The 25,733-nt window shown below is 49.3% G+C and overlaps 1 protein-coding gene across 1 annotated transcript in view; it reads right to left on the bottom strand.

The window, feature by feature from the left end:
* Nucleotides 1-23,479, bottom strand: part of TMEM181 (transmembrane protein 181) — a 35,412-nt gene extending 11,933 nt beyond the window's left edge. The window contains exons 1-12 of the mRNA XM_029943260.1: nucleotides 23,294-23,479; nucleotides 23,131-23,195; nucleotides 21,564-21,718; nucleotides 21,386-21,508; nucleotides 19,300-19,355; nucleotides 17,634-17,724; nucleotides 15,426-15,547; nucleotides 14,280-14,390; nucleotides 3,519-3,599; nucleotides 1,701-1,800; nucleotides 997-1,127; nucleotides 702-793 (exon numbers count right to left, since the gene is read on the bottom strand). Coding sequence (XP_029799120.1) covers nucleotides 702-793; nucleotides 997-1,127; nucleotides 1,701-1,800; nucleotides 3,519-3,599; nucleotides 14,280-14,390; nucleotides 15,426-15,547; nucleotides 17,634-17,724; nucleotides 19,300-19,355; nucleotides 21,386-21,508; nucleotides 21,564-21,718; nucleotides 23,131-23,195; nucleotides 23,294-23,479 — 1,313 coding nt within the window. The remainder of the gene's footprint in view (nucleotides 1-701; nucleotides 794-996; nucleotides 1,128-1,700; nucleotides 1,801-3,518; nucleotides 3,600-14,279; nucleotides 14,391-15,425; nucleotides 15,548-17,633; nucleotides 17,725-19,299; nucleotides 19,356-21,385; nucleotides 21,509-21,563; nucleotides 21,719-23,130; nucleotides 23,196-23,293) is intronic.
* Nucleotides 23,480-25,733: the final 2,254 nt, after the last annotated feature.

The following is a 25,733-nucleotide window of genomic DNA, read 5'->3' as shown; positions in this document are numbered from 1 at the left end:
ACAAACTGAGGGCTGATGGGGGAGGGGGAGAGGGGAAGGGGGTGATGGGCATGGAGGAGGGCACTTGTGGGGAAGAGCACTGGGTGTTATATGGAAACCAACTTGACAATAAACTATAAAAGAAAAAAGATAAAAAGAAGAAAGGTAAAATGACTCTGGGTAGCTGAGGTGGCAGACAGGGAAGGGAGACAAGGTGGGCTGAGTGTGGTCACGGGACATGAAGTCAGATGTGCCAAGTGTCAAAGAATCCTACACGGAGGCATCAGGCTGTGCCCACAGCAGGTTTCTACAGTGGTCCTATTTTACAGGACAAAACTACTAATATTAATAAGCCTTGGGAGCTGGTGCAGGGATGGGAGTTTCCAGATGCAAGCCCAAGGAGAAACTAAAGCTTCTGGCAGGCAGGGATGAGCCAGGAGCCCTAAGCACCATTCCTACAGATGATATCTTTGCCACTTTGAAGGGGAAAGCTAAAATGACAGTCATTTTCATTTTCCAGATAAGACTATAAAGACTGTGTTACCTGACATGACCTTCAAGCAAAAATGAATCCTCAGTTCAAATCACACTATCCAGTCTTGACACCCTGGTGACAGATTCCTTTCTGGATGGGTTCACAGAATACAGTGAGCCTATGGATCTGTCCACCTTTGTCAAAAGCTTCTCATGCCTGAAGTTTCACACATAACAGAATTACTCACGTCTGCCATATTCCCAGTGTAACAGAAGCCAACCACAATAGTCCAACAATGAAGAATTTGGGCAAATAGAAAGTCAAACACTTCCTTTCTCCCTAAAAATCCAAAAAAGTAAGAAGTTAGTAATTCTACCAAACCATTAACGCCTCGCAGACCACGCTAGATCATAGATGCTCAAAGCATTTCTACGTAGCGTGCATGCTTTCTGCTGAATGAGACTGAAGACAGATTCTCCAGAAGTGTATCACAAGAACTGTCCCCAGAGTAAGGGCCGGCAGTGCTGCGGGCTGGCGCTCACCTGAACCCGTATCCCATGGTACACGCACAGCCAGAAGAGCAGCAAGGCACACAGGAACACAGACTGAAAGACATCGTCCAGCATGCCTGGGAACCAGCTGTTCACGAGGAAGGAGAGGGGGAAGAACGGATCTGGAATGCAACAGGCAGAAAGGCCTGATGAAGGCAGGCTCACCCCAGCCTGCACAGGGCATCCGGTCCCCTCCGTGAGGGCAGAACTCCCAATCACCTGCTCCTCAGGCAGAGCCAAAGGGAGGTAGTAAACTAAAGGCTGTTTTGTTTTTCAGAAAGCCTGAAAGCCAACGAACAGATTGCTCCAGTGATCATTACAGAGTGCCGTCTGCCTGCGCCATGCGCTCCTCCCCGCAGGCCTGGGAATCCCAGCGCCGCGGCTCTGGAAGCCAATGCTTTCTGACGCAGGGGGAAGAGGAACAGACGGCGGTGTTTGCCGCCCTCAGCCCAGTTCCAAGACGGCTGCATCTGCAGCCCTTCCAGGTTTTAACTACCGAAGCGATCACTTATCAGTGAAAGCGGCCAGGCATCTGCCACATCCCGGGGCCACGGCGCTTGTGCGCTCTGGGGGATGCTGCTACCTGCACCTTCAGAGGCGCCCACGCTCTCCTGGAGACTGGGGCCAGACTCTCTTGAGGACACCTTCCAGCTTTCAGCTTTCTAGCTGAAAGCAAAAGAAAAACGGGCACCTACCATTGTAAAGCAGCAGCAGAGGCAAAAGAATGGACATCCACTTCTGCTCCATCCCCCAGTCTCTCATGGAAAACTTGCGCAGGGAATGTGCAAACAGGCACTGCAGACCGAACCGGGCACTCGAGTTACTGCTTTTGCCTACACCTTGCTTAGTATCATGTTAAGCCTTCCCCAGCTGATGGGCAGCCACGCCTCTGAGCTGACCCCTTGTTGCACTGACTGCGGAGACCATCAGTGCCAACTGAGAGGAGATGGTGGTGAATTGTGCCAAGGGACCTCAGATAAGGTGGCCACAAGCTGTTCTCATCGTGGCAAGAGGGCACAGGGAATATGCGGGCCGAAACTCCTTTGCAAAAGAGAGAGCCCCCACCCCACCCCCCTTCCTGGACAGGCTACTTCTATCAGGCCGGCCCCGCAGAGTCACACAGAGGGGGACAGGCCCCACGCTCCCAGCCATGCAACATCTGTAGATGACAGACTACAGCTTCTAAGGGGGTCCCTGAACAAAAGCCAAGGGAATGAGGCTCATCACTACGGTCACTAGAGGTGTTTGTTTTCAAACACGCCCCTGAAGAAGGTGTACTGACTGAACCATGGGAGAAGTTTCCATCAAGAACTTTAAGACATTACACAATCTGTGTGAAACAAAGGCCTTGCGTTTTCTGTTTTGTGATCTAACGTATGCCAATGGTTTTCGGGGCAATCTGGACTTCCGGGGACGATGGGCCGTTCTCCTGGTCTGGTAGGCCCAGGCTCATGTCTCTGTCTATAACACAGTGAGTGCCCCGGGGGCCAGCTCTTCGGGCCCCAGAGTGTGGCCGCCGCACCTCAGACACCAGGGATGCTTCAAGAAACGGCAAGGATCTCTGCTCCCAAATACAAACGGCAGTTCTCCCCTTCCCATTAGTAAGGTCACCCAGGGAGCCCAGGGCACAGCCAGGACCGCAGTCCCAGCCCTCTGCATGTTCTACTGTATCCCAGCGCCGTGTCCCACCCTCCGTCCACACCCAGGTCCCATGTCACCACCATCTGGCACTTTTCTCACGTGCCTGGCCCCTGAGTCTGTGTCCTGCTGTGTACCGGCAGATTGTGAGGCACCAAGTGATCCTTGGTTGGCGACTGGAGTGGCCACCATTGCAAAGAGTCAACAGATCTGAATGTCACCCCCTCTGCATCAGCACGGGGCACGCAGCTGGTGGGCAGAACACCACCCTTCAGATGGTGCTCGGTGCCAAGGCACTCCCACGCCTCCTCCAGTTTTAAATTCCCATCTGCACCGATTGGGGGGGTGCTCTGTAGGGAACACTTGTACTGTAAGGGTAAACATTTCCCCTGAAGTCACACGGTGTTTGTGAACACTGAACGCAGACCCCAAATGAGCCAGAAGCTTTCACTTCCAAACCCACTCATCTGAGGCCTGCCTGCTGAAAAAGCCCAAAGACTGAAAGGTCTGGTACAATTTCTCAAATGTAAAAACCCAAGAATGTGCTCTATCTGCCTGCATGCAAAGAGTGTGGTTCAAACAAGTTAGGGTCAAAGGCACACAGGTTAAATGACATGGTCTTTGCATTCTGATGAGCATTTCTGTAAAAGTCAGGGATCTGTAATCACTATTTACATGCAAGTCCTGTCATTCTCTCTGCCCTGCAGCATCCTGCACACACAGAATATTACATAATACAGGTTGGCCCACTGGATAGAGCGTCTCAGAATTCAGATAAATCTCCTGTGTGGTTCATACATCAGTAATCATAATTCATAAAGCGACTCTGCCCTTATTAGGATCCTGACATGGTCTGTTGGGCAAATGGGACTTACAGTGACGATGAAGGTAAGCACCACAAAGACGAATCGGAACCAAATTTCCAACTGGGAAAATGCAGGGTCATACGTCTTCCACTAAAATGCAAAGTAGGAAAATAATTTGAAAACAAAATATGCATCTAAAAGGAAGCACACCAGATCATTAATAATAGTTCTCTCTAGATACAAGACTTTAATTTTAAATGTTCTCTGTCCTTACACTTCCTCATATATTCTAAAATTTTAACACTTAGTACATTTTATTTTTATATTGAAGAGCACAGACTTTGAAAACCTTAATTACCAAACACTGAAAACAGTTTTAAGTGGTTTACACTAATGATAAATCTGGCAGATAAATCATTCTGTAATCACAAGAGCATTTGGCTTTTAAACCTGATAATCGAAAATTAACCCGGTCAATCCCTTTATTAGAAAAAGCCATGCTTTCCATTAAAAGAAACTGACTTTTAAAAGATGCAGGAATGTGAGTAGGTAGGATGTTCTAAAAAAAAAAAATAAAAGAACAAGTGAAATGTAGAAACATGAATCTGAAACCAAAAGCACAGTGGAATTACAGGCGTCAGCGCGCAGGATGAGTAGATTGACTCTTATCAAGTGTCCGCCTCACAGAGCCGAGGACGCAGGCACCACATGCCAACGGCAGGCAGGGCAGCCCTTCCAAGCTCGGTCACCAGCCAGCTTTACCGCCAGACCCCAGGGTAATGCACGACACTGGGTCAGTATACCCCACTGGTTACTGCATGGAATTCAAATCATCTGAGCAATTTAAAAAATCTACTTGAGAAGGGAGTCATAGACACGAGATTTACTTTACTTACCTGGAACATTCAAAATACACATAAACACACACAGAGAAGTACACACACACACAACTTAAGACCCTGGACAGGATGTAACGAGAAACAATCATCTCTGGCTGATAAGAGCTGTGGTGGGGAGGGGCCCGGGCGGAGCGGCACGGGCACACCTGCTGGGAGTCCAGGGAGATGACCCATTGGCTGTGACTCAAAGGACAGAGTACAGACAGGAGAGCTGTAAGAGACAGCTCTGGATGCCTGCCCAAGATGGTCATTGTCACATCTCCACCTGAACGCTGATCGGGCATGAGTGTGAGTAAACCACCTGCCACTGGGAGAAAAAAACCTCTGAAAAGGATCGCTGGCAGTCACAGAGTGCCACAGCAGTGCCTGCTCCCAGACAGAAAAAGCACACAAAGGGGCACAAATGCTTCCACCCCAGTGGTGGGGAAAAAAGTAGCCTTAGATTTCATGCTGCTTTGGCCCTACTTAGCGATGTTTAAAAGCAAGACCAAAAAAAAAGAAAAGAAAAGAAAAGAAACAAGCCGTTTCCAAGGTGACAACACCCCAGAACAGAGCTCAAGGACTACTTACAAGAATATAGAATCTAACATCAATCATGTTTGGCATTAAATAAAAAATACCACACATGTTAACACTGTGTGTCAACTATACTTAAAAAAAGAAAGGAAAAAAAATACCAAACATGTAAAAAACCAAGAAAAATGGAACCATAATGAGGAAAACACTAATCAATCAAAACTGCCCCAGGAACCACAGGTGATCTAGAATTAGCAGATCAGGGCAGTGAGAAGCTGGAGGAAAGTCTGAACGTGTGAGCGAGAAACCTGGAAATGGAACAAGAGCAGAACAGACACTGGGAGATGAGAGAATGTGGAGACAGGACAAGAGAAGTGATTGTAAATGAACCGGCGCAAAAAATAAACAGCATCGGTAAGTACGGGACAGCTTCAAATGGCTGAATAGATGTGTATTTGAATTTCTTGGGTAGGGTGAGCAAGAGGACAAGATATTTGAAGAAGTAATGAGCAAAACTTTTCCAAATTTAATGAAAACAATGAAATCACAAAGCCAAGAACTTAATGAACCCTAAGTAAGAAAAACATGAAGAAAAGTACACCAAGGAACACCAAAATCAAATTGTTTAAATCAGTAAAAGAGAAAAATCTTAAAAGTGAGGGTAGAGGGGGAGGGGCGGAGCAGGAGCACAGGGGTCAAAGATCAGGACGGCAGATTTCTTGCTGGAAAAATGTGAGCCGGGAGATACTCTCAAAGTGCTGCAGATTGCAATCACAACGCAGCACCACTGCACACCCATCAGAGTGGCCAAAACTAAAAACACAAGCGCACGGAGTGTGGACGAGATGTGACGTAACCAGAGCTCCTTCATACAGAGCTAGCGGAACACACAACACTACCACCTTGGAAAAAGTCTTGTCAGTTTCTTCAACAGTCAAACCCCAACCATATGACCCAGCCATGCGATGCTAGGACTTCACCCAAGAGAAATGAAAGCACACGTCCATACAAAGATTTATACACCGATGTTCACAGCAGCTTTATTTATAAGAGCCCTAAGCCGGAGACAGTCTAATTTCTGCTGTGTCCACACACAGGAATATTACCCAGCAACAGAAAGGAATGAATGGATACACCAAACATCATCAATTAATCTCAAAATTATGCTGAGTGAAAGGAAGATTGTGTTTGTATAAAATTCTAAAAAAAGACAAATGAATCTGTAAGGAAAACAGATCAGTGGTGGCTGGGCAAGAGGAGGTAAGAGGAGGAAGGGACACGAGGGAACTTTCAGGGAGTGAGGGGGTATGCATATTATCTTGATTATGGTGACTGTTCCCCAGATATGTACGTATGTCAAAAGGATCAAATCTCATACTTTAAATATGTGCACCACACTGTATGTCAATTAGACTTCAATAAAGCCATCAAACAAAAACCAACAGTAAACAATCAATGTTAATGAGAAAGTAGAGATCATAGTAGTGATTAAAGGCGTATGAATTTTGAAGTCAGAGACTCAGGTTCAAATTCCAGCTCTTCCATTTCCTAGTTGGGCAACTCAATCTCAGTAAACCTCAGATTCCTCTTCCATAAAATGGGGATACTATTACCTACTTTGTAGAACTGTCATAACATTTAAGTAAGATGATGCTTACAAAAAGTATAGCACGGGGCCTGGCAAACAGCAAAAGTTCAACAAATAATAGCTGCTATTATAAATCTGAAACATAATGCAACTATTATGATCATTGCTGCAGCATTTCCATGTTAAACAGTATTATTTACAACATGATCACAGTCACGATTATGAGCACTGATGGGAGTATCACTGTGAACAGAATATTCAAATAGAAAAAAGTATAATACATATCTTTGTTAAACAGATTGCAAGGCATAATCAAGAAGAGAAAGAGAAGTGTTAACATCAGGCGAAAATTCACAAAATATGTTTAAAGTAACAGTGAAGAAAGTAAGTTTTTCACCTTCAAGGTAACTCTTGAGAAAGAAATTATCTATGAACCCCCACTAAAGGAGGGTGATTCTGTTTAAAAGACTGTCAGAACAGTATAAAACAACTCACTTTCAAACATAATATGAGAAAATGCTTTATCCAATAGAGCTAAACGTAAAACATGCACTTTCATTCTAAGAGTTCACAGGAAGGAGGAGGAAGGTGAGGTGGAACAGAGAAAGCGCTAAATTGTGGCGTCACAGTTTTGCCCTGAGCCCTGGGCTGACAGCTGGTGCGCAGTGCACACTCAGGACTGCACTGCACTCGATCCGGTTTCCTTGGCTCCTGCTGGCCCTTCCTCTGTCCTTCCCGACCCAGGGAAACCATGTCCACATAGCTCTCCTCTCTGGGGGGCAGCCTTCACTAGCAGCAGCTGAGAGGAAGCAGCTCTGTGTCCTCGGAGACCAGACGAGGCTCAAGGCTCAGTCTGGCATTTGCTTAATGCCAAGGGCTTGCAAAGTCTGTCTTTTCCTTCGAGTGAGCCTAAGAAGAATGCAGGAAGTTCAGATAACATGGCCCTGGCCCCTCCACCTCAGACAATGGGTCCCGTGATGCCAGGCCCACAGGGATTCTGCCCATCAGCCGGCCGGGACCTGCACCAGCACCATGGTTAGGACCGCAGCTCCTGCATGGACCTCATTCTACGGAATTAGGGGGTTTTGTTTTTGCATTTACTTTTAAGTGTGAATATGTCTATTTGAAATTAAAAAGGAAATAAGTAAAAGGAAATAAACAGAGTAAAATCCCAGGAAACACTCGGGCTCTAGACATTTACTGTGAAATCTTAAAAGCCATCGATCCATTCACTGGCATGTGCGTCAAGGTCCTTTGGCCTTCACAAAGCCGCCTTTGTCCTTTCAGAGACTGGGCTCACCCTGCAATACCACGAACAGACTTTGGAACAAGTATCCATTTTATACCCTAGGCCACTTCTCCCTAATCAAAATCTATAGAGGTTTGGTCCAGTTTCTCCATTCATCCATTCAACATTTGTTATGCACCTACTTTGACTATATGCAAGCAAATGTGATGTCAAATACGATGTAGACATGAAGCATCCACCAAATAAAATCAGTAAAAATGCCTCCAGGAGCTACTCCAGGATTCTGGCAGAGAACATATACTCTGGGGCATCCCTCAGTCCTTTGTCTACGAAAGTCACAGGAACGTGCAGGGTGGGGGCGCATGGGGTGCAGGCTGCTCGGGTCCCTGGGGTGCCCAGCAACCTAGTAGAACTGGTTCCCAGGTGCAGATTCACATCCTGGGTTTTCAGCACTTGAAAAATCAATATGAAAGATTATATACAGAAAAAGTTGCAGGGGAAGAACTTTTGTAACTTGTCCTAAGAGAACAACCTATCGAGTGTGATCCAAGAATCCAGTCAGTGCTTATCAAGGGGCTGCCTGCTGCCAGACCTCTCAATTCACACGGCAACTGTAGGGTGTCCATCGGATGGAAACCTGGACTCAGGAACGTTTGCTGTTGTTTTCATCTCAACCCCCAGTGAAAGGCTGTGGCTTAGGAAGAAAAAGGAGGAAATGAAATGTGAACAGCTGACTGCAGTGTCACTCAAGAATCAACCAGAAGGGCACATAATTAGAGGAGGCAGATGCCCAGGTGGCCCTGAGGACACAGGGAGCAGATGTGACTGATGTGTGTAGAGGTGTTCACAAAGCTCAGGAGAAAATGACAGGAAAAGTGAGTAAAAGCAATCTGCACCACCTCCAAAGTCTACACTCCCCTGCATATGCAGAACAGGGCCAATAAAACAAACTTTTTGAAAAAAACCACCAGAGGTAAGTGACATCTCCCACATACCTGGAAGTCTGCAGGGTGGTCTTGACTTGAACATGGTAATGGGATGTGGGCAAGACGTACTAGGAAGAGAAAGAGCAGATAGAAGAAGCAGAGATGGACGGGCGGTCACTCTACTGCCAGCAAGTACAGAGGCAGGTGGGAATCAATGAACTAGATGTTCACAGAGTGTGGAATGAAGACGACAGGAGTGAAACCACACTTCTCAAAGTAAGGGTACGTGGCCTCAACGACAACGCCCAATGGACGATAAGACCCACACGGCAGGCAAGGCGGGAAAAGGACATCGACCGTCAGGCGTCTAGGGACAGACGTGTTCTGCTCAACACGGAGCATGTGAACACGCGGGGCCTGCCCTCGGGACGATTCTCTCTCCCAGCAGGTCAGAGCCGCAGCCAGGCTCATTCTCACCCCCAACACGACCACCCAGGAGAGAGGGACTGGGGATCCCAGGGGAGGGCGCCCACGTGGTCCTGCAGCTCTTGGGGAAGAGCCACCGCCAGCGCCACACACAGGGAGACCACAGCTCAAGTCTCCAAATGCCAAAGGTTTCCTAGGAAACACCTAACAACTGGAAAGAAGTCCTCACACGTCAAGTTCTGTCAAAGAAGCAAGTACTGTCTAAAGAAATGTCATTAAACAGGCACCAACCTGATGAGCTCTGATTTTTAAAGTGCACCACACATCCTGTCAAGTTTTTACTGGAAGGTAAAACACCTGTGTGATACTCTCAGCGTACAACTCAGTGACCTGTCACAAACGGAACACACCAGTGGGAACAGCATCGCGGCGCCCCCAGAAGCCCCTCCCCATACACGCCCTTCAAGTCCCCAGCCCACCCGAGTAACGATAATGCTGATTTAACAGCACAGATTCACTGTGCCCGTCCATCTGTGTCACTTATGTAAATGGGATCACACGCTGTGTGCTATTTTGTATTTGGCTTGATGCAACTCATGCTTGTGAAAGTCACCCACCCCAAAGGCCGCATGTAGCTCACCCCATACTCCGTTATGGGAGCGGGCGGGCCACCGCGAGCATTCCTTTCACTGATGGGTGCCGCTCAGAGCCATTAAGAGCCACGCTACTGGGACATGAACAGGAAGTGCTCCTGGCCACTGTTTGTGCATTTCTGTTGTGTCAGGTTGCACTTCCACCAGCAGCGTACAAGGGCCTGGCTCCTAGGCATCCTTGCCAACTTGGGCATCATTTTGACATTGTTATTTTAGCCATTCTGGTGCTCATATAATAGTGCTGCTGACATGCTTCTAAAATGTATCCATTTGTTATACTTGGTTCGCTTCCAAAAAGGAAATGAAGTCAGCTTATAAGAAGAAGATTAGATAGGAACAATTTTAAAGGTTTCTTAAAAGGCAAAATTGTAACGAAAGAGGGTAATTATATCAGAAACCTGTATCAGGATGTTGGTGAGTGTCACAGTTCAGTGTAAAACTATTTCTGAAATTTCCAGCAGCGAACAGCTAAAGTGAAATGTGACGAGCCACAGAGCTGCCAGTCTCTAGTAAAAGGAGTTTATAACAAATGGTCCAAAGGGGTTCTGTTCAGAGGTTGAGATCAGTGTTCACAACATAATGGATACTTTTCAAGCACAGTTTTATAAGATACAGAAATACTTTGGGTGAGGTTCTCCAATTTCTCAGTGCATCTCTGTATGAGGTTTGACATAACACTAAACTGTGATTTGCTGAGGTAGTTCAATAACTAGGCTTCTCAGAGTGAACTGCCAGAGGGTATCTTGGCCTTCCCCTTTCAGTGATCTTTGTCTTAGAAGCCTTTAAAAAAGTAATTTTCTCTTCTGATTATAAAGGTAATAAAAAGTTCAATTCATTCACACACACACACACACACACACACACACACACACACACGGGCACCTGGGTGGCTCAGTCATTTAAGCATCCAACTTTATTTAGCTCAAGTCATGATCTCAAGGTTGAGGAGTTTGAGTTCCGCATCAAGCTCTGTGCTGATGGCTCAGAGCCCAAGGCAGGCTTCCAATTCTGTGTCTCCCTCTCTCTCTGCCCCTCATTCCACCCCCTCCCCCACCTCTCAGAGATAAAGAAACATTAAAAAAAAGAACAAGAAAAACAGAAATCAAACAGTAAACCCACCGCCCAAAGATAGCTTTCCAGAGTTTTCTATAATAAAAAATATTAATCAATATTTTTAATTCATACCCTCTTTCTTTTCCTTTTTAAAAATCAATAGTACTTTGTAGTATTTATTCTATTTAATGACCAGTTCATTATTTTAACAGCTTTAGAAAAACTAATTTATTTATTTAACCAGAACTCTACTGAAATACAGATTATCCCCAACTTCTTGCTACGAAAAATATAAATCTTTGTGTGCATTTCTAGTTATTTCCTTAGAATACATTCACAGAAGTAGAGTTACTAGGTCAAAAAAGAATATGCACATAAAGGCTTTGCTACACCACCAAACTGCCCCAAACACTGAAAACAATTTACACCCCCGTTAACCTGTCTGAGAGACCGTGTGTCCTTACGTCTCACTGACCTGAGATATTATTTTTCTTGTGGGTGTTCGTACCATTTTCCAGGTTAAAAAAAGACATTTGTAGGGGCACCTGGATGGTTCATTCAGTTAAGCCTCCGGCTTTGGCTCAGGTCATCATGTCGTTGTTTGTGAGTTCAAGCCCCACGTCGGGCTCTGTGCTGACAGCTCAGAGCCTGGAGCCTGCTTCGAGTTCTGTGTCTCCCTCTCTTTCTACCACTCCCTTGCTCACACTCTGTCTCTCTCAAAAATAAACATTTAAAAAATTAAAAAAAAAAAAAGACATTTCTTTTTGAATTCTCCGACCCTTCACTTTATAAGCAAGGGTAAAGACCATTTCATAAGTCTGTTGGCCATGTGAATTTCTTAATTTGTGCAGCGCTATGGTGTTATCCTTCAATTCAGCCCATATATTTTTATTACAAGCCTAAGTGTTGCCAGGCACACTGTTGGGTACTCGGAATCCAGAAATGTATAAAAATGTAGAAAAATCTAAGACAACATCCCTCAGAAATCCCGAGGGGCACACGTGGCAGCATTCTGGACTGACTGAGGAGCACCGCCCGGAACAAGTCTCTGCCTGTTAGCGTCGTTCAGGGTGAGCGGTTCGGACCGCCACCTCCTCACTGACGGCTCCCGTGAGAGCACATCACCTGCCTTCTCTAGCCACAGGGGAACGACGTGTGCCAAGTTTATCTGAAATATGTATCAAATTATTAGGGAAGAAGTCTGAGAGGAAATAAATAGAAACAGACGGAAGGAGAGAACCCCAGTCAAAAACAAACAAAAGACAGTCCAGACCCATGTAACAGAGTCAGGGTCAACAAGGCCTGGGGGGTTGCTGCCGAGAACTTTGGGAAAGGCCTTCAGGGGCTGGTGCTCCTATAAGGACGGAAAGGAGAGGCCCCGTCTGAGAAACCTGCTGCTCTTTGCTCTCTGCAGTCTTGCTTCCAGGTAGCTCTGACATAGCGAAGCCTAAAGGACAGAGGGTCAGCACAGGCGCGGCGTGGCTGAGCTTGGGGCATCTGTCTCAGACCCCATGGACTTGAGGACGCAGGCAGAAGGCTGGCCAGATTTTCTGAGGACAGAGCTCTAGGAAATCGTTCATACAACAAAGAACAGGATCTAGATTCAAACTCAAAAGATCAGAAGAGTGTGGACCAAGAAGCCAAAGCGGAGGAAAAGAAATTCAAGAGTAAAGTGTTAAGGTCTGAGCAGAGTCTAAGAATTGTGACAAACCGACCACAGAAGCAGAGAATGAAAAAGACCAGACTCACGGCAGTCACGCCGGAAGGACCGGGGTCCTCGCCAGCCAGCAGGTGAGGAGGCATCCGGAGGAGCCAGCTGTCTGGGTCCCGCAGCACCCGGAGGGCCACCTGCTCCTTCTGCTTGGTAAGCAGCCGCCCCTCTGCCAGGCTGGCGGGTCAGCCCCAGAAAGAAAACCCAGGCGCCCAAGGGGCTCAGAAGCCACCCCAGGGCCACGTCAAGGAGAAACCTTGGAGGCGGCCCGAGACCACCTTTTTAAAAACCAGTACAGCTACCTCGTAGGTAGAGTGAAAGTCACGTTTGGGTAGTCCGGAGACAGAAAAGGAACACGTAAGCAACAGGAATGCTCACAACAGGTGCCATTTGTTGAGCGCCTACAATGAGCAGGCGATTCCAGGCCCAGCCGACCTCCGGGCACCCCCCTGGAAAATGGGGACCGCGGGCGCCAGTGCAGGGGTGGGGCGGGTGAGCTGTGCGTGTCAAGACTGTAAAAGAGAGCCTACATATCAAAGCTCTCAGGAGAGGGTGCCGTCAGTCCAGATAAAACCCCGAGTGTGAATGTTCACGGCAGCATTACTCATAAAAGCCCCGAGTGGAAACACCCCAAAAGCTCACCGACTGAAGCGCAGGCACAGAGAATGCAGGACACGCACACGGCGGACCTTACACAGCACAGAGAACGAAGGGCTGATCTCAAGGGCACGGCGAACCCCCAAAACACCACGCTTCACGAGAGAAGTCAGTCACAAAAGACCACACGTGGTATGAATCCAGTCACATGAAACGTCCCCAACAGGCTAATCCACAGAGACAGAAAGAAGGTGAGTGACTTCTCAGCCCCTGGGGGGCCGCGGAGGGAGGACTAGAGTGACTGCTGTGACTGCTCCCAGGCTGCTTCTAGGGGCGTGAGGTCCAGCTCAAGAAAAGGCTACTTTTCTTTTTTTAATGTTTTATTTATTTTTGAGAGAAAGAGAGAACTCGAGCAGGGGAGGGTCAGAGAGAGAGGGAGACACAGAATTGGAAGCAGGCTCCAGGCTCTGAGCTGTCAGCACAGAGCCCAACACGGGGCTCGAACCCACGAACCATGAGATCATGACCTGAGCCGAAGTCGGACATTTAACCAACTGAGCCACCCAGATGCCCCTAAAAGGCTACTTTTCAAAAGGAGCCCATTACCACCTTCATCTGATCCACACGCTTGGTGGGGCAGCTAGTTGACAGGTAAGAAACACAGCAAACACAGGCTCATGGCGCCGGGATCTAAACCAGCTCAAACCTGTGCTCCCAGTCACTCTGCTGGTTACACCTCGGAACAAACGAACCGAAGGAACAAAGAGGGTGATCTGAGCCAGGCACAAGACCAGAAAGTCCAACCATGCTCGCTGCACACCAGGCGGCCCGTGCGAGAGCAGTGTCCGGGCCTCACGACCGGTCCTGGCGGGGCCTGAGGGCAGCTCCCAGGCGCGGCCCAGGGGGCCCCGTCTTGTGCTTCTACCAGCAGGGGCCACCGGACAACCTCTTCCTGACCTTCCAACTGGAAGGCTACGCTCTATTCTCTCGGTCCTAAATCTCAGAACACCATGACGGCGTTCCAATCCCATGCTGTTCCTTTAAGCTATTCTTGCTTCTGTATATTCAAGAAATCAGTTTCCCCATAGTGTTTGAAAACCGTGCGTGTCTTTCCTCGTCCAAACAACAGGATTCCAGTGCTAGGATTTATTTCCATCATCTGGCAGAAGGCTGGGCACTCAGCGAGCCGCGGAGGGCAGCTGGCATACTCACTGTAAAGTTCATCTCCTTGATGGCCAGCTTCAGGTGTTCGAACCCCACAGTCACGGTGTACTGAGTGTAATTCAAGTAGCCGAGGTGAGCCACAATAATTTCTGCACACTTCTGCGAAGACACAAGGGAGAGCTGGGTCTTTAAAGCGAGCAAGGCCCTCCCCCACCAACTGACCCACGAAGTAACACACCGCAGCGACTGATGAGCGGGTGAACCGGCTCCGGGGAACTCGGCGGAGCCCAGAAAAACACAGACGCCAGCTCAAACCAGTTCTTGGGAAGAAAGAACCAGGTGGGTATTTGTGGAAACAATACACGGTTTACCATCATTAGAATCTTTCCACTTTGGAGGATTCAAAACCGTGTCACCTGCATCGAAGAAGTAACCTACACAACCCAAGCGGGACCCTCGCACGAATGCATCAGGGTGGGGGAGGAGGGTGGTGTAAGCCAAGACAACAAATCGGACCCTCCCCGCCCCCAGCCTCACTCTCCTGCCTGCGCATGTCCACGGCTGCTGCACAACGCCCGGAGCGGGCCACGGCTTTCTCACCCCAGAGCCTGTCCTTCCTACGCGGAGCCCCTGCTGTCTGTGTTAGGAGGCCAGGCCCACAGCCTGGACAGTGGGAGCGATGGCTAGTGGGATCACACAGGTGTGTGTGCGCATCTGTCTGTGTCTTGTACGATTAGGAACCGGCTCCCCTCTATTCCTGGGGGTGGTGGAGCCCTCACTGCGGATGGGGATGGGCACTCAGTGGCCGGTCAGCTGCGCCACCTGGCACACCCCTCGGAAGTCCTGTGTCTGACGGAGCAGAGTCTCTGGGTGGCACCTGTGACAGCTGTGGCTCTGAACAGGGCAGTCACCCCTACCACTGATCCAAGGCTCCCCAAGCCATTGTCTGCATCATACATGGGTGCACGTACCATGTGTGTACGTGTGTAAGTTTGTAAGAATTTTAAGGGTGTCTGTGTAGAAAGTTCTAGCTCCGATTCTTGGGATTCCAAGAGAATACGGTACCAAAGAATAATCAAGAGTGAGGGCTCCTTTTCCAGGCCACCACTGGTGTGACTCGATGCTTCCGCTTAAGAGAGCACATATGTCATAGTGCAGCGTGGTGAACAGTCACCGGCCAACGAATGCACTCACCTCCGCACAGGTGAGCATCCTCGTCCGATTGTGAACCTTGTTGTGAATGAACGTGGTGGTTCCATCTTGAGCTACGCCGTCGACTTTAACCGTCATGAGAAAGCTCGTCTGAATAGATGTTTCTACAAGAGAAAAGGGTTCAGCACATTTGAAATTGTTTCTGTTTTTTATTTATTTTTGAGAGACAGAGAGAGACAGCACAAGCAGGGGAGGGTCAGAGAGAGAGGGAGATACAGAATCTGAAACAGGCTCCAGGCTCTGAGCTGTCAGCGCAGAGCCCGACACGGGGCTTGAACCCACGAACCGTGAGATTATGACCTGAGCTGAAGCCAGCCGCTTAATCGACTGAGCCACCCAGGCACCCCAGGGTTCAGCACATTTGAACACCTCACCCTTGTCAGCAGAGCAAAGCCGTTCTGTTAGGTTCTACTCCCAGCCCATTACCCCGGGACTTCTGTAAAAACCTTCACTCCACATCCATCCATTTTGATTCACAAAAGGGCAAGTATTTCATGGCTAATGAAATTTTATTTTTTAATTCCTCACATAAACGTTTAACTTCACTTCATACCAAAATAAAGTCAGATTTATTTTTGTTTGTATAATTTATTATTTTTCTGTTTTTATGTCCATTGTTTAAAAAAATCAGAGAATAAAAAATACTAATCCCTGGGTACCTGGGTGGCTCAGTTGGTTGAGTATCTGACTTTGGCTCAGGTCATGACCTCAGAGTTTGTGGGTTTGAGCCCTGCATTGGGCTCGGTGCTGACACCTCAAAGCCTGGAGCCTGCTTCAGATTCTGTCTCTCTCTGCGCCCCTCCCCCACGCATGTTCGCACACGCACGTGCTCTCTATCAAAATAAACATTCAAAAAATAAAACACTTATAATCCCATCACCTAGAGATAACCATAATTAACACATTGTGTCCATCCTTCCAGACCATTTTCTAGACATAAAAATACACAGTGATGCCAAATTTATTTATGCTTTTTAAAATGCTATACAAAAGCGGGGCGCCTGGGTGGCTCAGTCAGTTAAGCATCTGACTCTTGGGTTTCGGCTCAAGTCACAATTTCACAGTTTCATGAGTTCCAGCTCCACATTGGGCTCTGTGTAAACAGTGCAAAGCCGGCTTCGGATTCTCTGTTTCCCTCTCTCTCTGCCCCTCCCCCACTTGCACTGTCTCTGTCTCTCTCAAAATAAATAAACTTAAAAAAATAATAAAATGTTATAAAAAGGGATTAATTTTTGTAATATACATTGTTTTTCATTTAATTCGCTGCAGTCATGGGGTTATCTTTTCAAATTCTCAACCAAAACACCTCGTCTGATCATAGAACGTGGAGAAAATGCAGGTGATCATTTCTTCAGCCTCCCACCCCCTGCCTTGGTCCGTAACTAGTGCTGCTCTGGACGAACAGAGCTGACGCATCATAGACCGTGGGTGCCGCAGGCCTGGGCTTCCCAGCCTCGGCAGCACTGATACTTTGAGGCCAGACAGCCCTTTGTCAGGGTCCGCCCTGTGCACTACAGGACATTTAGCAGCATCCCTGGCCTCCTCCCTCTAGATACTAGTAACACCCCTCCTCCCCAGTGGTGACAACCACAATGTCACCATGTTCCTCGTCACTGCCAAGTGTGTGTGTGTGGGGGGGGCAGAACCATCGCCTCAGGGCATCAGAACTTAATTCTCTCCCAGGACCCCATGGAAAAAGGCTGCTGTAGCGGCACCTACCCTATGCAGCCACTGAGCTCAGCAGATGAGTGCTCCCTGAGAGCGGACGAGTGCTCCTTGAGAGTGGACTGTTGCTGACTTTTTTACGTTTTTTATTTTATTTTGAGAGACAGAGAGTGAGTAGGGGAGGGGTAGAGAGAGAGGGAGGCACAGAAATAAGAGCAGGCTCCAGGCTCTGAGCTGCCAGCACAAAACCCGATGCAATGAATTATGAGATCATGACCTGAGCCGAGGTCGGACGCTTAACCGACTAAGCCCCCCAGGTGCCCCAGAGCTGACTTACTGCTAACTTACTCCGGAAGACTCTGGCAGACTTGTAAGGGGCCTCCAGTTTGTTGCTATTATAGAGAATAGTGACCATCCTTGTGATCCACCTTTGAACACTTGTTCAAAGATTTTAAAGATCCCTCAATCTTTCGAATATGGTGCTCTGTACAAAGACAAACCATTCCGAAATGTCAGACTTCATACCTTTTGATTGATCCAACTCAACAACACACGTGAGCCACAGTTGCTGATTGTAGGTAGACAGTGGGTTGGAAAGTATTTGAACTGGCTTCAGCTAAGGCAAAAACGAAAAAAAAGTTAAGTGACCCATAGGACATTGTCATTCAGTCTATCTTAATACACAAAATATACGTTTAGTAACAAAGGTTGGCATGTTAGCTCAGAAATATGTGACTTTCCTGTAGACAATGTAAGTGACATTCTGCCTCCGGAAAAAGGAAGGACTTTCTACTGCAATCACCTCTGTCACGTGAACACCTCCGATTCCCACCACCTGCAGCCCTGGGCTCACATTCCTACTTAAATACCAAGAAAAGGCCAACTTGGAGAAAAGAATTAAAAGCCCATGTGATGAGATGTGTCGTTAAGATAATAAAGGACCTCAAAGATGTATTTCCATATTCACAAGAATCATTGCTGGTACCAACATGGCAGACCTGTTTCTGGTGAGGCCGGCTGTCTTCAGCTTTGGCAAAGTCTTAACACCGCTGGAGAGAAAAATTAGAGGGGACAATTCTGCCAATGACACTTCCGGCAGTGTCCGCTGAAAACCGTAACACTGGTTTCCGCAGCCGTGGGGTAGAGAATACTGTGTTTGGAACCCACCCGGGGTCCCAAAGAAATGCACTATTTGAAGGCGTAGTTTTGCGTGTAAATATGTCATTTTTGTGTTTTAAACGCCCGGTGCCTGAAGGCATGCCCGAAGCCACCAGGGGGTCTAGCATCTCGCAGAGCAAGTCAGTTTGGTGGGAAGGCTGCTATTGTTAGTGTCAAAAAAGGACTTACATCCTGAGAGACAGAAATTTTTAAAAGACCAAACAGAGGTCAGTAAGCTCCCTGACCACACCTCTTCAGATCAGATCCTCGGGGCAAGAAAGAAAGAAAATAAGCACAGATGCCAAAGGGCTAACTAACCAGGGGGCCCCTTCAAACTCAGAATAAGAAGGGAAAATGTTGGAAGCCATTTCTGAACTGAAAAAGAATTAAAAGGTAAGCTTTTGGACATTTTTGTCCTTTGGCTTTTTTGAAAATCTTAAGGACGAAAACCCACTAACTAGAGAGCTAGGAGAAGGAAGACCAGGGGATATTTGGGGGCAAATAATCCGATGGAAACATGTCGTGAGGCCGTGAGAACGTGGGACACCTGCATTCAGTTTACAGGCACAGACCCCGTGTCGGATGTGCGGGAAAACAAGGGCTTGGGCGGTTTGGGCTCTCCCGGGTTAGCATTTCCGGAAGAGGGCTCAAGTTCTCCAGCTGGAAGGACCTCTGTCTCTAAACACGGTGAGGAGTCAACCCCGTGAAAAAAAGAAAAGAAAAAGCATTTTTCATGTAAACGGAGTCGATGTAAGGAATGCAAACAGCCATCAGGCTGCCCTGTGCCCGCTGAAACCCGCCACGGTCACCGCATCTTAACTTGCACAAACCCAGGAAAAGCCAGCCAGCTGCCCGAGTGAGCGGTCAGGCCCACAGTCCAGGAAGAGCCGCGGGTGACAGGAATAGGGGGGCGTTAAGAGCCCCTGGAGGGGAACCCCGGCAGGTAACACCACCGGCCGCCCGCGGTGCTGCGGTACTTAGTGACCCGGAAGTTTACAGGGCCCCACCCGCTGCCACTTTGACCCAGTCTTACCTTTTTACTATTATTTAGGGAGAAATTAGCTGCGGAGGTCTGGATCACTTTGGGCCCTAAAAAATGTAACAGAGAAGGAAAAAAAACATGTTATATCTATGTCAATAATTTATTGATTTTCACTTAAAAATTTTTTTTAATGTTTATTTCTGGTGGGAGGAACAGAGCATGAGCAAGGGAGGCGAAGAGAGAGGGAGACACAGGATCTGAAGCAGGCTCCAGGCTCTGAGCTGTGAGCACAGAGCCGGACGCGGGGCTGGAACCCACAAACCACGAGATCATGACCTAAGCTGAAGTCGGACACTTAACTGACAGAGCTGCCCAGGCGCCCCTATTGATTTTTTCAAATGCCAAGGAAGACTCACGTTATGTAGCGGTGGCCCTATCTTCCTGGTGTGTCCTTAGGGGACATATAAACACACAGACACACAACATCCACTCTGTGGCACTTGGTGACTTCCCGGCCAGGTGACTACCACGTGACCACCACACAATGTGTGTGACTTCACAGGATCTACGTATGCAAAACCTCTCCTTCACTTTCAGTGAGGGCTCACTCTGGAGTGCTCGGATCCAAGAGACCATTAATGACACAAATGTGGTCTATATATTTTGTAAAGTGTAATGATTTCTGCTTAAAAAATAGACACATTTATCTGTTCGTCCAATTAATCGAGTCTTCCAAAAATATGTATTGAACTCAGGATATAAAAAAGCAGAAAATATATGAATGTATACTCTAGGCTTTTCCTGAAATAACAGATCTGTAAGCTTCCTGGAATCCTACAATGTAATTTTTCAGAGCTTTGGCCTTTTTAAAGAAGCAATCAGATCACTCTCAGTGGGGATGCTGGTCTTCTGGGCGGCCTGGGTGACCACCCCCGGCCTGCGGCCAAGGGCCCCCCGGTACTGGAGGACATACTCGGGTGTGCACAGCAAGCACGCTACGAGTATGTAAGCGTAAGCGACATAGCAACATGTGTCCGGAACATTATGAATCTGAGAGGCTGGACCCATGTGGGAAGGAAATAAGGCAGTCTGCTTTCTCAGGAAGAATGAAGACCTAGGAGTCAGAAAGTCCACACTCTAGTCTTAGCCAACTTGGCTTTCTGAATCTCAGTTTTCATATCTCCAAAATGAGGGTGACTAACCCAGTGGTCGCTAAGGCACGCCTAATTCTGAAGTCCTAACAACATTACCACAGGACATGGGATGATTTCCTGTCACCCTGACTGGGCCCTGGGGTGCCCAGATACTTGGCGAATCAGTGGACAGAGGAAAAAAGATGGTCTTCCCAGTGTGGGTGGGCCTCGTCCAAATGGTTGAAGGCCTGAACAGAGCACAAGGCTGAGGGAGGGGGAATCTGCTCTCTCGCCTGGTCTTGTCCTCTGTCTTCAGGCCGGTGCACAGACCCTCATCTGTTTCCAGACGCAGACTGGAGCTTACCCGGCCCCGCTGGGCCGCCAGATCTTGGAACGCTCAGCCTCCGTCATCACGCGAGCCAGCTCCTTATAATAAGTCTCTTTCCTCTCCACCCCTGCTCCTCTTTCCTGGTCTCCTTCTCTCTCCCTCCCCCCTCCTATGCATGTGTACGTCTCTGTGTGTGTGTATTTATATATATATAACATATCCCAAAGTTTGGTTCCATCTCTCTGGAGAATCCTGACTAATACAGGACTTAGCCCTGACAGTAGCTGTACAGGAGCAGAATACTAATAATGGGCTTTTTCTATATTGGTTCTGGGGTTTCTGGAATTGGTTCTCTAAACGGATTAGATTTAAAGATGCTAACGATTGGGGTGTCTGAGTGGCTTACTCAGTTAAGTGTCCCGCTTGATTTCAGCTCAGGTCATGATCTCACAGTTCATGGGATCAAGTCCTACATCAGGCTCTGTGCAGACAGTGTGGAGCCTGCTTGGATTCTCTCTTTCCTTCTCTCTCTGTCCCTCCTCCGCTCCCTCTCTCTTTCAAAATAGATGGATAAACTTAAAAAAATTTTTTTTTTGGAAAACTAACAAACAGAATGAGGTTGACGGGTTGTTCCTGACGCCCCTGGATGACACAGTCAAAGAAAAGGCGAGCTCACGGGTTGGAATTTCCCGCTCCGGCGCTGCGTACACGATCCGACAGCTTCTGGGCGCCCCGACGGAGACCCCTGTCACCCGCAGCCACCGGGCTGAGCGCTGAAGATCAAGCCCGGAACCTCGTCCTGCACGTGGCGGGACTGTAACAGCAGCGGGACACCGGCCTCACAGGCTGCTCACTGTGGGAGCGAGGGTGCTGACGGGGGTGCAGTGGGGCCTGGTCTGGGGTGCACACGAAGGTCCTGAGGAACTGGGGCGTGGAGCTGCGACATTTCAGTGCGTCTTCTTTGCCACCAGAAGACTCCTCCCCATTCCCACCTCCTTCCCACCTCCTTCTGAGGCGAAACCCCTGCATTACCGAAGGAAACGGTCTCCCCCGAGGGACAATGGAGATTCTGCTGAGCCACCTCCCCTCTTTGCTTCTAGAACAATACCGAGACTCAAGTCCCAACGGGCCCCTCAACGGGAGGTACTGAGTGTGACCCAGGAGGAGGCGCACTACACTCTCCGAGACCCACTTGAGTTTTTCTGATTTACACAGAGAGAAACCTGGGGAACGTGTGGGGAGATGCCCGCGGAGGGTGTGGGGAGCGCGGTGCAAGGAAGGCAAGTTGGATCAGGCCGGACACGGGCTCACTCGGCAGAGACGCTGCGCTGCGTGCTGGAGCTCGGGGAGTCAGCGAGGGCTCGGACAGTCAGCTGGTTGGTGAAAACAGACCGAAAGAGGTCTCCAGCGAGCAAATCAGAAATACCACACCTGCCTTGGCTTAATGGAGAGGAAGGGATTCGAGGGCTTGGGGAGACTGGAACACCGCGGTGGGTTTGTCACCTAAGACCTGCTGGAAGAGTCGAGAAGACAGAGCTTTCACCACGCCTCTGAGGTGCACGTTTGTGAGGGGAGCCCCGCATCCTGAAAGCTCAGCTGCTGCCCCGCTCGGCAGGCCGCCCGTAGAGCAGGGCCACGGTCACTGAACGGGGGAACCAAACCCAGCGGGAGCAGCCGGGTCCCAGGAGCGGTGGGGCCAAGCAGTGGCACTCAGCCACCAAAACCAAGGTGGGCGCGGGCACCGTAATGAACAGGAGAGTCAAAGCAGCCATCCGACCGCTGGTTCGCACAGACCTGTGGCGCCGGCTAGTCAACTATGGTGTTTCCAGCAGGGAAATGCTCAGGAAGCCTACTCAAGTCTTACGTGGTCTGTGTAAGCAGAAGAGTCTAAGTGAACAAAAGTGTCACCTGAATCACAAAAACAGAGAGTTGCAGCCCATCAGGCATTTCCAGACCTGAGCCACGTTACAGACACAAAGCCTGGAGTGAAGAGGACACCAGGTCCCCGTAAGAAAGCACCCCAGTCCGCTGACAAACATATGTCCTACTAACCATTCTCCCGAAGGAAGCTACAAACTTTTACCAAGATAACCGTACACTGGGGAAAAGGAGATACATTTTGGGGACCCCCGGACACCGGCTCTGAACTGACATTAATTTCAAGAGACCCAAAAACATCAGTGTGGTCCACCAGTCAGAGTAGGGACTTCCGGAGGTCAGGGAGTCAGCGGGGTTTTAGCTCAGGTACGTGTCGCAGTGGGCCCACTGGGTCCCCAGTTCCAGAACGCAGAACTGCAATAGACCCAGCCAGCTCCTGGCACAGCCCCCACACCGCACGGAGCCTCTGCTCATAAAAACGTCATCAAAACCAGCATCACGTTCCCAGAGCGACTGCAGCCATGAGGCCTCTCATCGCCCTACCTGAAAGGTCCCCACCACACCCTGTTCAACTCGCCTATGGGGCCCGGGCCGAAGGCAGGGGGATCCTGGAGGGGGCAGTGGGTCACCATCAGCTGAACCAGGGGGTGGTTCCAACCTCAGCTGCTCTACCCGGCAGGGTCTCATCGCGTGAGCAAATTCTCACATCCTCTGGGACCTGATAGGCGCCATTTTCTCCATCCCTGAGAATGAGACCCACCAGAGGGCAGGCCAGCAGTCCACCTTCGCTGTCCTCCCTGGGAGGAAGGGTAGACCTCCAGCCCTGCATCATAACTCGGCTCGCATGGATCTTGGTCCTCTTGCCCTTCCACATGTCACCATGCTGGCCCATTGCGCTGATGACATTATGCTGCCCGGGCCTGGTGAGCAAGAAGCAGCAGCTGCTCGGGGTGACTGGGTGGCTCAGTTGGTTGAGCGTCTGACTTCGGCTCAGGTCATGATCTCATGGTTCGTGGGTTCAAGCCCCGCATTGGGCTCTGTGCTGACAGCTAGCTCAGAGCCTAGAGCCTGCTTCCGATTCTGTGTCTCTCTCTCTCTCTGACCCTCCCCTGCTTGTGCTGTCTCTGTCTCTCAAAAATAAGTAATAAAAAAAATGTAGCAACTCTCTAGAGTTACTGGTAGGACACTTGCACATCAGAGAACAGGAAACAAATCTGGTTAAAATCCAGGGGCTTTCTACCTCAGTGAGATTCCCAAGGGTCCAATGGTGTGCACCACGGCCAGAGATCCCTTCTAAGGTGAAAGACAGACTGCTGTATTTGGCCTCCTACAACCCAACCAGAGGCACGATGCCTAGCCAGCCTCACCTATTTGCATTTTGGAGGCAACGTGTTCCTCACTTGGGTGTCATACTCTGGCCTATTTACCTCGTGAACCAAAAAGCTGCAAGTTTTGAGTGGGGACCAGGACAAGAGAAGGCTCTCCAACAGGTCCAGGTGCCGTGCAAGCTGCCTGCTGTGGCGGCCACGTGACCCAGCAGGTACAGAGGGGTCTGAGATGTCAGCAGAGGACAAGGATGTCATGTGGAGCCTTTGGCAGGGCCTACAGCTGAAGCTGAGCGCAGGCCCTTGGGACTCTGGGGCAAAGCCTTGTCGCCCCCTCCCCCAGACTGCCACACCCCTTGTGAGACACAACTCTTGCCATGCTGTCGGGCCTTAGAGACTAAACCACCCGTGGGCCACCAAGGTACCAGGAGACCTGAGCTGCCCACCACGAGCTGGGCGCTACCTGACCCACCGGGACACGAAGCTGGACACGCACAGCAGCTCTCTGTCATCCGACAGAAGGGGTGCATATGTGATCGGGCCTGAGCGGGCCCCGAAGGCACAGAAAATCCACCTATATCAGTATCCTCGTGAATCCTGTCGGCGGGTCTCTCTGGAGCACCCGTGCAGCGGCACTCACTGGGAAGAAGGGAAGGGACGGGGAAACCCTGACCTCGTTCCTGTCTCAGCCCCGGTGCATCACTTGGCAGTGTCGCAGGGGTGGGAAAGGCTGCCTGTAATCGCGGATGTGGTGGCAGACGGCGGGCAAAGGAAACGAGGTGGCGAAGGCCCCATGAGACTGCAGACCACGAGAATAAGAACGTCCCTCCTGCCGATCTTAGAAGGACAGTTACGAAAACCAAGGAAGACGGTAAGATGACTGATGCGTCCTGTGCTGTGACTAATGTAACCTATTCCTTGATGACTTCATGGGCAGGAAAAGAGGCGGCTATTGTTGCTACTGTCACCATCATTTTCGTCATCAGCGGGCACACAGCACATCAACAGACCCCTCTCCCAGGCTTCCTTGGGCCATTCACCCAGCCCACGTCCATGGTGGGTTAAGAAACTAGCCTTTGGGGGGCACCTGGGTGGCTCAGTCAGTTGAGCATCCTGCTTCGGCTCAGGTCATGATCTCACGGTTCGTGGGTTCAAGCCCCGCACTGGGCTCTGTGCTGACAGCTAGCTCAGAGCCTGAAGCCTGCTTTGGATTCTGTTTCTCTCTCTCTGCCCCTCCCCTGTTCACTCTCTGTCTCTCAAAAATAAACAAAATAAGAAAGGAAGGAAGGAAGGAAGGAAGGAAGGAAGGAAGGAAGGAAGGAAGGAAGGAAGGAAGAAACGGGAGGGGAGGGGAGGGGAGGGGAGAAGAGAAAAGAAAGAAACTAGCTTTTGGAGGCCCAGCCGCCTCTGGGACAGGCGAAGCCTAAGTGTCACTCGACTTACTAGGAATGCCACAGTTAAACAGCTACCAGAAACCACCCTCTGTAAAAAAAGACAGCGAAGAAAAAAAGAAGAAACAACCTGCATAGGCTCCTGGTCTCCTCCCCTCCCCCCACCCCTCTCCCCAGACAGGGCTGAGGAGACTGAGTCTCCGGGAACCTGCTGAAAACGGGCCGACTTCTTTGGTTCTGTTTTCCATCTGTGTGAAATGGGCTTAGACTGGATAATTTCAAAGGCATTTCCAATGCTGAAAGCATTACGGTGTGACTCTTCCCCTCAGACCGCATGTTCTAGAACCCCAGGGCACGTGGTGCCCTGAGCACAAGGCGAGAGCCAATCTGTGGGTCCCCTCTTGCGATGAGCTCGGGGCATCACTAGAGC

The sequence above is a fragment of the Suricata suricatta genome, chromosome 7, assembly GCF_006229205.1.
Source record: "Suricata suricatta isolate VVHF042 chromosome 7, meerkat_22Aug2017_6uvM2_HiC, whole genome shotgun sequence".
In the NCBI taxonomy this organism is placed as follows: domain Eukaryota; kingdom Metazoa; phylum Chordata; class Mammalia; order Carnivora; family Herpestidae; genus Suricata; species Suricata suricatta.
This window is presented reverse-complemented; position numbering and strand designations above follow the sequence as displayed.